This window comes from Callospermophilus lateralis, chromosome 8 (genome assembly GCF_048772815.1).
Source record: "Callospermophilus lateralis isolate mCalLat2 chromosome 8, mCalLat2.hap1, whole genome shotgun sequence".
In the NCBI taxonomy this organism is placed as follows: domain Eukaryota; kingdom Metazoa; phylum Chordata; class Mammalia; order Rodentia; family Sciuridae; genus Callospermophilus; species Callospermophilus lateralis.
Window position 1 is genome coordinate 23,776,122 of NC_135312.1, and position 14,153 is coordinate 23,790,274.

Sequence of the window (14,153 nt, forward strand, 5' to 3'; positions counted from 1 at the left end):
TATTAAACCAAAGAATGAAATAATTAGATATCATAAAACACATTCTTTCATGAAAGACTAAGAAGTTACTAGATGTAGAAGATCTGGCTCTATAATGAAATCCCAAAGAGGAGATTTTAAAATTATATCTTTTATGGAAGTATGAAGAATAATATTTGGTGATTCTTGAAGACCCTGCAATTTTTATGTTTTAAGATTTTATAATATATGCCTACATAATTAAGATAATAAAATATGTAAACACAAAAAAATTATTCCATTCATGCCTTCTCTTACTTAATAAATTGCATCATAATACAAATTGCATTTGTTAATCATTGGCATTTCTTTTGAAGATTCATTTTAGTCATCTAGATTGGAAGTTTTGATTGCTCTTGATGATTCTCTTATAGCCTTTCTTGATTATTTTCTAAATTTGATGACAAACACTGCAACATGTCTCAGCCAATTAGGCTTGTCAACTTTCACTGTGGTCTCCAATCAAGTGTTTGACTTTGGAAATGACAGGACATCCTTATTAAAAGTCATGCCTCTTGGATAGAGATGTGGCAGCTCACATGTGGATAATGGCACAAAGACAAGCAGCCTTTCATTAAAAGTGATAAAAGGAAATCAATTTTAGCAGGAAACACTCCAGACTATGAAGACCAAGAGAAAAGAATATCAAGCACCTCACTTAGAGTTGATTGGAAATTGAATCAATCTAAATGAGCATGATTTCTTAGGAATTAAAGGTCGTTGATATACATGAGTTAAACAAAAGTTAGGAAAAGATTTTAAGCATCAAAATAATTTTACACGCTGTTTCTAAATGCATATCAAACCAAGAGAAAACAAGTGCAATTAATTTCAAACTAAAAATAGAAATTAATCCCGAAAAACAGCTACCTGTGCAATCCACTGTGTAGCTGACACATCATATGAGACATAAATAAACTTACAGAAATGATGAGAGACAATTCTGGGTCATTTCTGAAGGGAATGACAATTTCATTCATGAAGATTTTTTTCCTACTTCAGTAGCTAAATTTCTGATTATTTTTATGTGTCCTTGATAAGCACTATCATAATAGGAAAATAAAAAGTTTGAATTTGTTAAAAAGCTGAAGATAAAATGAAATGTTTAGAGTAAAAAAAGTAGATCTGATCTTACATATTGTGTGTGTGTATATATATATATACACACACACACATACACACACACACACACATTTTTTTTTTCCTGTTCGAAGCATTTAGGTCAGCTTCAAACACAGTATCCCACGATAGAACATATTCCCAAAGAATTTGCTGTTTGCTCATTTAAACCACCTAGATTACAAAAAACAAAATTCATAAAATTTATCAATAGTTTGATTTTTTAATGCTTCTAAAATACATATCTGAGAGATGCAGCAAAGGGAATTTAGAATTAAAATAAGAATAGTATGATTTTTTCTTTTGATGATAAAATTAAGAAGATCTGCTCATTTAGAAGTCAAATAGCAGCATGTGTGACTTCAAAAAATAATTGCCTTTGCATTTTACATTTAAGAAAGTGTAAATTAATTCTAAATTTCCCATGAACACCACTGTCATTTCCTTCTGACCTCTCAGCACTTGGCATAAAAATCCCAGGCTAGTGTGGTTCAAAAATCAATGGGCTGACAAATGTCCATATTTCTGTTACCCATCACAGAAGAAAAAAAAAATTATAGGTATTATTGTAGAGCCTGATTTTAAATATTTAGCAGAGTAGAACTTCAAAAATGCTTTATATAATGTTAAAATAGAGGACATAATATGGGTACAAAAATGTAAAAGGTACAAATCTATTGAGATTTCAATAATCCTCTTCTCTCCTATCTGAACCCTATTCACCCAGGCTTAGGCAAACGCAAGTCACTGTGAATTTATTTCAGAGGTCAAAATTTGTCTGTTTTAAAGTCCCACGTCTTGCAATAAATTGATATCATATGACATACATTGGAGTACATCTTGTATGTGTTGATAATCTGTAAATTGAATTAAATATAACAAGTTATTCTCTTAGAATAAAAAAAAAACATTGAGGTAGAATGTTTTTCTCTCCCTCACTCTTTCCTCAAAGAAAAATATTCTATAAAAAGATCTTTAGTGTAAAGAAAATGTGTAACTATTTTCCAGAGACATACACATATCATGATTTTACTTATTCATACAGTTTCTTTATGACTGCCACCTTTAATCTTCATCTTTAAGAACTCTCTAGAAAAGACTTAGCTTTTTAGAAATGGAATATATTTCTCATTCCCTTGGGTGACAACGTTAATTAGGAATATATGCTATTTCATCAACTGTTTAGGAACTTACCTACATTTACATGATACATTACATTCAGATAATATTTCCATTCATCAAACACACTGACAAAGTACTTCTATGTAACTCTCAGGGAATTATCCTAAGGCACACATAAGGTCATTTTGACATGGGGAAGGGGAATTGTGTCCAGGGTGGGGAAGGTGGTGTATTGCTACTATGCTCATATGTATAACCTGCTTGTATTTTGTATTATACTTCTAACCACATAATGTGCTGTCAATTTTGGTTCAACTTCTCAGTCACCCTTATGTCTTAGAATGTATTTTAAATATAAGGTTTTGCAGATTTGCATTCTATGAATAATGTAAAAGCAAGAAGAAATCCAATTGGCAAAAGCATACCATTTCTGAAATAATTTATAGATGTGGAAAATTATCTATTTGGATTTAATAATTTCTCTAGGGACTGTAGAACAAAATTGTATCCATAGAAATATACTTTTCTACCTAGCACTATTTTCTTAAATATCTGTATGACCCTATCTTGTACCAAGTACATATATGTTTCTTCTATATACTTTAATTTATCATTTGGTCTATTCTCTCCTATAATATTTGTTTTTGCAAGACCTTATCTTTAATATATATGAAATAAAATGTTCCACAGAATAAGCTGCAGGGTATTGGAAAATGAGAAATAAGTTTGCAAGGCCTTACCCCTGCCCCCCAGGACAGTTTTGTATAGGAGGGGAAAGCTTGTTGAGGATGTCTCACACTAACAGCTGCTTCTGCTTGGGTTTCAGATTCAAGGCCTCTTCCAGATGTAGCCCTGACTGGAAAATGCACTCGAGAGTGTGATGAGTACGGCCACTCAGATTCCTGCTGGATGCCTGTCCGCACTTCTCCAGAGAGGAAGAAGAGCCAACCCAAACTCTCCACTTTCATGCCGGTCGATGAACGAGGGAGCCAGGAAAAACTGGCTAATGGCGAGGCCGCCATCATGGGTGACCGCAACAGAAACCTCCTGAACAAAAAGTTGACCTCGTCCTATGAGACCTTCAGTGCAGCCAGTTTCAGCAAAAATGAGGAAGCCAACCCTGAGGATATTCCCCTGACAAAAACAGGGGAATATAAGCCATCTCCTGTCAATACTCTCACTAGAAGAGAAGTGTACCTGTAGGCTATCAAGGAGCAACAGCAAAGTGCTTTTCATGTATGAGAAGGAGAATGAGGGGCAAAAAACCTTACAAAGCAAAACCATTTAATCACAAAGAGGGGGCTACCAAAGAGACAAAGCTTTGCCTGCCACTTCTGCCTCCAGATCAGGCCTTTAGCGATACCGTTAGCCTGATTACAATGTACAATGTAGACTCCATCCTTGTTACTTGCATGTCTAACCCTCTCACTGGTCCCCAACACCCACTTTCTCTTCCCCACTCCCTTCCAAAAAGAAAAAAGAAAAAAAAAAAAAAGATGGTTGCAAGTTCCTTTCATGGTAACAAGCCTGATCAGCAGAACACAACACACTCTCATTATCCCTAAGCTGAAGCATGATTTTAGTCACTTTGATTTTGTTTGAGTGTCATCCGGCTAGTAAAAAAAAAAAGCAGAAGGTAAATTATATTCAGAAATACCCTCAAAATATGATTTATCAATATCAAAGGCAATTCTTTGAAAGTGATAACAACCCTCTAAAGATACAGTCCTCACAAAGGTGGACTCTCCTCAAATGCATTCCGGGAAGATCACAGCTTTACTATTCTAGCAAAGACTAAGAGCAAAACAACACTGAAGGGGGATCGCAGTCCCAAACTGGCATTATGTTGTTATTTTCAGGTCAAGAGCATCAACTTCAGTTCCATACATTCACTCAAGATTCTCACACAATCTTGATTACATATATCAATTACACTAATTATTACTTGTAAAAAATATTTTTTTTTTCAGAACAGGACCATAATTATCAGCTAACTTGAACAATTTTGTCATTATGAGGCCAAAGATCATACGGCAGATCAGGGAAATCATGAAGTTGATTTAGTCTTGGCGTGGAAATCCATTAAACAACAAAAGCAATGGAACCCATACACAAACAGAAATACTCAAATACTAGTTTTCTTTATATGTCTCTATGCCCAGAAAACATCTTACTTCTTTTAAAATGGGTTTATTTGAAAGCTCAGAAAATGAGAAAAAAAAAATGAGAGATATTTTGTTACTGTAATAGTCAACATGTTGAGGTTCAAGTTTAATTTCAGATAGTATTATCAGGGAAGATTGCACTTTTTAAAGTCATAATTATGGGTAGTCAGGTAAAGAAAGAAAGATACATTGGTGTATGGTCTAAGTACTTAAGTCCACTGGAATCCTTTTAGAATCCCAGCTCTGCTTGCTGGTTTTATTGTTCACATTTAAAACAACAATTGCATTTGCATCTGTACAGTAGCACTTGCAAAATTAAGTGCACTAATTTTGAATTCTGCACAATGTAGAAATGTTTTAAGACTCACAGCATTGAAATACGGTGACAAGTTAATTGATTTTGTCACTAATGTGATTTGACCATTATCTAATATATATCTTAAATGAATCTATACTGAACATGAAAGAAATGAGTTCTGGACAATGACATTTCTCACAGTATATACATCTTAAAGTTGGAAAACATGGAGTTTTGTCAGTGCAATACAAAGAAGCAGAATATGTAGATATTTAGCCATTTGCTGTATACAAGATGATATAAAAACTTTAAAATTGAGCTGGGACATTCAGATGAAAGTGACAATCCATGGACAGAATAAGGGATGACAGGTAAAGAGAGCAAATGTTCTCATCATTGAATGTGTGTAACCTGGTTAAGGCATAACTTTGATGGCTCTCTAGCAAACTGTAGACACAAAGTAGCTTTGAGTAGTTTCATGCTTTGCAGAATTTCTTAGACTATAAGGTGAAGAAGCAGCCTGGAATATAGGTTGATAATTCACCATAGGTCATCAAAATACTTACTAGAAAAACACTTCTCTGTTTGGTGGGATACTCTTTTGGAAACATTTCCTTATGCTCTTTCTTAAATGGAGTTTTCTTTTGATGTTAGTTTGTGTAAAATAGGTAGGATGAAAAATGATAGGTAATTGAAGCAAAAACATTGGACTAAAATATCAGTAATTGAACATGTTTATGTTTGATTATTATTTACACTATGGAAAGATGCAATTCTAGTACTTTGTTAGGAAACTGCATTAAAGCAGTTCTGCCTTGTATAATCTGTAAGTACCTATTAAGACAAAATACTTCTAAAGATACTTATGAAATGTATACATATTTTTCTTGCACGTTACAAAGGAAATAATTGCATAACACAGATGTTCAGCGAACATTTTTTAATGTGTTTTTTTGTTTCTTTCTTTCACAAGACACTTGAAACCACTTAGGTAGCTCATTTCACTCTATCTTAAAACCCTTCTATTGTCTATGAAGCTAATACGGGTCATGCTGGACCTTCAAATTAATTGGCTCCACCTTTCCCAATGATGTTTGCACCACATTCAGGACAGTCATGTCATTGTCATTTAACTCGTGAACCTCTCTTTAGAACTAAAATGGGTGTGAAAGAATAAAATTCAGTGTACTGTAAGTATTCGCAGTAATTCTAGTAGAATTAGCTATCATAACATGTTTATTATATAATGAGCTGGCATGACACAGAAATATATTTTGTGTTTGTATGACTTTTATTTTGAATAGGTTAAATCTGGTGCCACTCCATATATAGAGTGCTTTTGAAAAAAAATCAATAAAAAGAAACAAAAAAATAAATAAATAAATAAATGAGTGAATGCAAAATAAGCAACTGTGCCTTTTATACCTGTTGTTATGGTAAAAAAACGGTTGTTGGGTTTGGACAATGAGGGGAAATGGGCTATTCCCAACTTTTTGATCCTGTATATTTATCCATGTTTATTTTCTGAAAATAATAAATAATATATTAAAAATTTGCCTTCTGACAAACTCAGATAATAGACCAGTCTTAAATATTGTTCATTCATAAAATGAAATTCAGGCATTACTATGGGCTGCATAAACTCACTGGAAGAAAGCATTTATTTTACAAGTAACACAAAGACATATTAGCAGGGGTGAAATCAGTCCATTTTGTAAGATAAAATATTGATTTAGAATTTTTCTTCTTTTTTTTGTTTGCTTTTCTTCAGTTGTTCCTTCATTTGGTTGTACAGTATATAAACTATACTTTTATTTTCTGTACACAAGAATTTCAAGTGAACTTTTTTGCATGCATTACACATTTGGACACACTTATAAATTGAGTAACTATATAAATTTATGTGTATTAAAACATCTGTAGCACCAATCTGAAAATCTACTGCTCTGATTTCCAGACATCATTTCTGTACATTTTTTTGACTGGCCTGCTGCCTGAGTTTCAGAAAACAAGGGAGGCATTATTTTTATGGGAGGAGGAACTAAGATGGTACTAAGGACATCTGTCTGAAAGGCTACCCTGGGAAGCTGTCTTATAGGAAAGTAAAATAACACACAGACCAGAAGAAACTGCCAAGAATCCAACAGCCATCCTAAAGCACTTGTGAAAAATCTGAAGACTTAAGTCACTTTAGGTATATTATATCAGCAATCCATAATGTGTCCTTAAGAGAAAAAAAAAAAAAGGAATGAAGCTTATCAGGAAGATAATAATGCTTGTTAGTCATGACCCAAGTGGAGGTTTATAAAACATCCGGAGGAGGCATCATTTTCTCAGCTACCTAGGGTTACTTTCAGACAACTTTTCCTACATTTTAAAGCACTTGCATTCAGTGTGGTACGATCTGTTTGTAATGTTGATCATTGACTATTGTTCTGCTACTTGGATGTTGATAGTGAAGCAGAGAACAATTTATCATCATTTATTATGAGTCACTATGCACGCAACTATGCTAAACATGACGAAATGTATTAAACACTCGTCCAACTATTTATGAACTCTTTACATAATTTAATTTGCTTTTGTACAGTTTTATGTAAATAAATTGCTTGTCATTTTTGTCTCTGCAAATTAAAATATAACATGGTCAAATGGTTTCACACTTGTAAGTGTACTTCTCTGTTGACAGGTAATACAGTTTTGATTGGAAGAGAAGTGAATGGGTGAACATACCAGTTTGACATAAAGATGGTTTGCTTTCTTCTAAATGAAGATAGAGCAAGAAGATAATGTAGCTGTAATCATTGATTTGGGGGACACAGTGAATAACTGTCACATTACTTGCTTGATAATAGACTGACACTGGGATTCTTTAGTTTCATCAGAATAATTCCTGAGATACTTGCTTACCTAGCTTTGAAATCTTAGTCAAAGAAAAATCTCACTATTAATATGAAGATTGATTTTTTTCCATTATCTGTAGAAATTTCATATTTAAAGTAATTAATTCTGACTCAGATTGTATCTCTGTGTAGGAATTATCATCTTCATCTTCATAATCCTCATTTTACAATTCTGGGAATCCAACTCAGGGCCTTATTTGTTATGCTCTACCATTGACCTGCATCCCCAGTCTAGGAAATGTTACTTTACAATCCAAATTAGTAACAAACAGAAAAAAGAATTATAAACTAAAAAAACTTAAATCATAAAATAAGAAAAATATCTTAGAACACATCATTTTTTCCTTGATCACTTATTTATTTATTTTGTTTGGCCTTCCCTACCTATTATATTTCTTTCATTTATTGCCTTTTATGTTTTAATCATTCCATTTGCTATGTATTACAAAATTGTACACAGAACATAATAATTATCTTCATTATTTACAAAGTTAGCATCTATTCAAAGTAGAGTGTTCTCTAACCCTTCAATTGTGAACTTCCTTCCAAGTATAATCCTTCATAGAGGAATACAATATCTTCTATATATACTAAAGGATTGCATAGAGCTTTTTGTCCCCATCTCACAACCTACACATGTGGAAAAAAAAAAAAACAGACATTGCAGAGATCCTTAATTTGAAGTTATTATATTTTTCTTCCCTTATTTGAAAATTCAACATATTTTATATAGGATGACTTACATTCTTGAATAAATGATCCTTATGAATTGACTTTGACTGGCGGGCGGTGTTCCTTCCCTACAGAAGAAAGTAGGATGAAGCAGGGTGCGGAAATCTACCTCAGGTGGTAATGGGGTGAAAAAATGTCACATTCACTCACTGTTACTATTCTTTTAATTGTTAGAACTCAACACCAGTACATAATTCAATGGAACAGCCCATTAAATTAAGTCAGTATGTATTCCATTTTAAATTCTTGATTTAAATTTCGAAGAACATATATTTCACTGTACCTAAAATGGCATGCTTAAGTTAAAATATTTTAAAACAAAACAAGACCTTCAAACATGTGAATATAGTGTTGCACTTTAGAGGAAGATAAACATGAAGTAAGTCAAGGGAGTCCACAGAATTTGCACAGTATTCCTTGCAAAACTTAGGTTTGATTTTCCTACCATCTCTGATCCATTGAAAGAGTTCTGTCTTATAACTTAGAAGCTACACAGGACAGTGACCTGTACAATCCCTTACATTTCTAACACACATTATAGTTTACAAAGTACTTTCAGATTTATCTCAAAATGTTCATAATACTTGCAATATAAATTGCAGAAACTTTTAGATCAGCCAACCCTGAAGGTGAACTTTACTTTCATTAAATAATAATCTTCAGATTGATAAAAATTCAGACACATATGTCTACCAATATTAATATTCTTTCTTCTCTTGGCTCATATATCAATTAATGCATTTCTACATGACTTAGATAGTGACAAAAAAAAAAAAAGACACTCTCCACATTTACCTGAATAAAATAGTCCTTTGGTAAAGTAAGCATTTAAGTGGGGGGACACTAATTATGCAGATTGGCAGATATTTACCTTCTGATGATATTATATTGTTACCCTGGAAGTATTATAACTTACTTTTGATACTAAATCATAAACAGAGAACATACAGCATTATGTCTTCCTGTTGAATGACCTGGCCTTATCTATAAGACAATAAGATTTTGGTGAAACTTTGTTGCAAAATTTACCTTTGGGGATTTGAATTATCACAATTGACAGCGCTATCAAATGGACCAAATAATGGCACAATTAGGAAATTGACTTTAGTTTTGATAGACTGACTTCACAAAGAAATTGTCGGTTGAGGTCTTGCCTTTATCTTTTCCTCTTTCGACAGTTCATCTTCTTGTGTCCCTATCCCAAAGTCTTTTGCCACACTGAGAAGTTATTTACTCTGTGTTTTCCCCTTTTCAAAACAAACCTAGTTTTCCCAGGAAGAAGAGGTGATGTTAGGTAGCTAACCAAGGGCTAGAGGATTTACTACCCAGTCATCATTTTATTGGGAATTTACAGAATCAACTACTTGGGCTCTTAGGAATTGAAGTGAATAGGGACCAAACTACCATTTGCTTTTATTTTTTATTTTTTATTTTTTTTGCCTCTATACCCTACTCTAATGCTTGTTTATAAACTGCATGCAGGAAGGTGATTAAACATGATAATATAAATTTTCTTAGCTACAGGGAATAATCAAAGAATATGAATGCAAAATATGGAAAGCTAAAAATTAATGTTCTCCTTTAATTTTAACTTTATTTTTTCTTGTTGTTTCTATTAAATGTAAATTTAATTCATTGGTAGAATTGAATATGTGTAACCCAAACAGAAATAATTTTTATGGTTATTGAACTTCCTGAGTGAAGATAAAAAATGGTTAAGAGTTCATAACTATACAATTTTTTCCCAATTCTCTTTAATGATGCTAAAAAAATAGTGTTTACTAATGATGTGCAGTGTTGTTTTTCCATTAAAATTATGTATCAAATGATCCATTATCAGAAAGGCCATAAGAAAAATGCATGAGCTCAACAGAGTAATATGAGATATAGTCTTAAAGATTAGGATGGGATTTGAAATTTTAAATATTTATTAATGTTTCTGATAAAAAAAAAACTACCAAACAAACAACTGAATAAGCAAACTTAAAGTGGGGAGGGTCAAAGACACATTTTTTTAATTTTAGCAATTTATTTGAAAGTACACTATAATCTTCTAGACTTAATAAAATTAGCCATAACTTGATAGGATCATGTTATATATAATATTATATGGAATATTTTATTGCAGATTTATGGATTGTTATATAAAATTTTGACCACATATTTAAATCATTTTAGAGTAAACTGCTATAAAGGAAGAAAGGGCAAAAAAAACAGTAGGAAGCAGCAAAGAAGTAAAGTTTAACTGGATCATTTACTTAGAGTTTTAACACCTGCCTCCAAAAGGAAACCATTCCTTGACTGCTTTTCTACACCTTACAGTAGAGCTGGACTAGGGTAAAATAGCATTTCTTAAACTAGAATTTGAGTTCACAGCGATTTCAGACTAAGGAACACAGGTTTTCTACCAGAATTTTAAGTGCTGTGTTTTATTAATATAACATTCAAGGTGATCTTTTAGCATAATTTTCAGTGATATTTCTCAGTTGAAGCTGATTTTATGTTTGCTTTGTAAGTCAGTATTTATACATACATTGTTTAACAACTGTATTTTCTGGAGTTTGAATGCCTTCTTTCTTTTTCTTACAGGGGTTCATGCTTTATTTAGTTGAGAGAAGCACCAAATCAGAGAATTGCATAAATAATAAATTAATAATAAGTATTAATGTGTGTGATGAAAGTAGAAAATTTATTAGTATATACAGAGTTTAACATACTTTTTTTCTGTAAAGGACAATAGCATTCTGGGCTTTGCAATTTGATAAATAAAATGAAGGATATTTTGCAGGTACTTATATATGACTAGCCAGAACAAATTATGATTTTACAAAAGTCTTTTTGATGTGTAAATATTGTTCAGAACTGAGGAAGACAAGACAGCAGGACTGAATTTGAACAACAAATCTTAGTTTGCTGACCTTGATATATACCAAAAATGACTTCAATTTGTAGTACTTTAGAATCCATCCATAAAACTCCTCTTTCTCCTTTCTAAAATGTGTCCTTCTTTGTCTAGAACAATGATGGCTTATGGTTTCATCCAGCAAATTTACTATTGTTGTACTTTACAGTTACATAACATGGTTACCGTAGTTTCCAGAGTTATTTCTTACATTGACCAGCTTCCCCTTGACTAATTATGTAAAATTCGCATCCTTAGATCAAAAAAAAGGTGGACTCTATGAGAAATGCTGGCTATTATGTATAAGGCTATCAGGCCACTGGCAGAAAGCTCATCTATTAATGCAGGAATTATCATTGTTCACTCAACAAAAATCACAAAACGGTGCCTTATTCTAGAAGTGCCCAATTGGGTTTAGAGGTAGGAGATTTGCTATTTTCTATTGTATCAAAAAGCTTTAAACATATTTCCATTTAAATACCATAGATAAATGCCCCTTATCCATGGCAAAAAAAAAAATAGTGCCTAGTTTCATAGTTAGAGAATAATGTACATGAAATAACAAGGAAGACACACTGCAATGAGCGCAACAGCATACCTACAGCCTTGTGATTAATTTTATTTGTTTTTCTGTTTCCCAACTGTATACATTGGATATCTTTTACATTAGTAATTTTGAAAGTGAGCATTTTGAAAGTATTCCAAAATTGTGGAATTATGGGTAGTTAAGTGAATAAACTTAAGATTAGTAACAGAAATAATTTAATTTTAAAACACAAGAATTTTTAATCTAATAATATTTCAAAGAAAGTTGTATTTAAAAAATTTAGATTACCAATGCCTGTGACATTTAATATGAGCTATTTAATATTTCAGTGGAGTGTCTAAGATATGCTAAATAACTTTAAAAATTATTATTATCAAATTAGTACAAAGGAACCCTTCTTATAAAGTTTAAACCTCAAAACTGTCTAGTCATTGATTTAAATGTGAAGTTTATATTCTGAGGAAAGTAATACATAATGGTGCAAAAAAATTGACAGCTATGTAAGAAAATATGGATGGGGATTTAATATGTAAACTGGATTATTTCTGTGTGAATTCTTTAAAAGAAGTATCTTTGAAATCTCACTCTGGGAATTATTATATTTCAACTTTGTCATAGTCAGGGCTGGTTGATTTTGTTAAACCTCTAGAAACAAATAAAAAAAAAAAAACCTACCATAAATCTATATCTAAGTAACAATTGACAATCTCATCAACTAAAATAATCTGGGAACATAAATGAAGAAAAAAAGATACATTCTCAGTAGCATAATATGTTACTTTCCAATGGCTTTAGAGTATTCATATTTAGGCTTTATATGAATATTTTATTTGTAGTAGTTTGATAACAATAATCTTTGACATTATTGGATGGAATAAATGCAATCAGTTATAGACATTTAAGAAATTTAAAATGGCAATTTAGAATGCCACCATATTGAAAAACTTGCTTCAAGGCTATGGATGATATTGGTAAAGAGAGAGTGAATAGGATGGACTGTGTACCTCCTATCTAAAGAAACTCAATCTCCAGTGAATCATTTTTTCCCCTCCCTAATAGTTGGACTACCCCCTGCTATGTCAACTACTAGGACGCCTGGAGAGATGTTTAGTGTACCATTCTTTTGAATCTTTCCTTATTGCCTGGAATTCTCCAGATTCATTTCTATTTTTCTCTATTTTTGTTAGATGAAAACAAATAGCAAAACAGATGATTTAAAATTTTTGTCTGCTTTAGGATTTATATGTGTTTCACAGCTAGCATTTTCTTATGTTCAGGTTTAAAGGCTCTAACTCATCAAACACTCCCACTTGACTATAAATGTAAGTCGGGCGATTATAATAATAGTGTCACAGGTGGAAAAATAATGTTCCCTCTATTATAATCAGACTCAGCTTTGATACATTGCCTTTGTATTTCAGTGAAGATTAGGGTCAAATTTAAACTTTAACTCTTCAAGAAGGGCAGTGAGATATGTAAACAGAAAGATATGTTCAGGCTTAATTTCAACCTGAGATAATAAATATAAAAAGATTGTTCAAGATAGTGGATTGAAGCCAAATTACCAGAAGTCAGGTTACATAAAGATTTGAATTTATTGTTTTCATTAGAATCACCAGAAAATAGATACTTGATCTCTGTTCCACTTGTTCCCCCATAGCACTGAGGCAAAATATTCTCAGAGATATTGCTCATTTCATGTAGATTTAAAGTCAGCAACATCAAGTGAAACATAGTTATTTTATTCAATATTGTCAACTACTATGTATGAAAATCTAGATGCCTCCATTAACTTCAAATTTATTTTTCAGCTGTAATTTTACTTAATCTAACCAACATGAAATTTTGCTTATAACCGTGTTAGGCATAGCATGATTTGAAGGCAGAGATTCAAATCAGAAAGCATATTTCAATAAGTAACACCTACTCAGAGATGTGATACCACTTCTAAGTCTCTCCAATTGTGCAGGGAATCAACTAATTGGAAAAGTTATTCGTTAAAATGGTCATTTTCCTGCTGTCTTTCACAGGATTTCTCCTCATTATGAAATACATAATGCTGTAATTCAAAAGAAAATTTCTGAAAAGTTGTCATATCTTTGTAGAAAGTTTCTCACATGTAAACCAGCCCCCCACCACAAATTTTAACTGTGTAATCCCTCCAGAAAATGTTGATATGATTTATTAACTTAACAAAGATATAAGTCATATCAAAATCAATGTTGAATGTTGAGGATATGGCCATGAGAAAGAAGTGGCTCTTTCTTTCTCTTATAGAGTTATTAATCTAGGTGAGGGGCTTAAGGTATTATTGATGTAAGCAAGCACCACTTGGTATTTGGTGTGT

General features: G+C 32.2%; 1 protein-coding gene across 2 annotated transcripts in view; it reads left to right on the forward strand.

Moving 5' to 3' along the window:
* Positions 1-3,867, forward strand: part of Pcdh7 (protocadherin 7) — a 394,225-nt gene extending 390,358 nt beyond the window's left edge. For both annotated transcript variants that reach the window (XM_076864796.2, XM_076864797.2), the window contains exon 3: positions 3,086-3,867. In XM_076864796.2, coding sequence (XP_076720911.1) covers positions 3,086-3,462 — 377 coding nt within the window. In that variant the 3' untranslated portion in view covers positions 3,463-3,867. The remainder of the gene's footprint in view (positions 1-3,085) is intronic.
* The last annotated feature ends 10,286 nt before the right edge of the window (positions 3,868-14,153 follow it).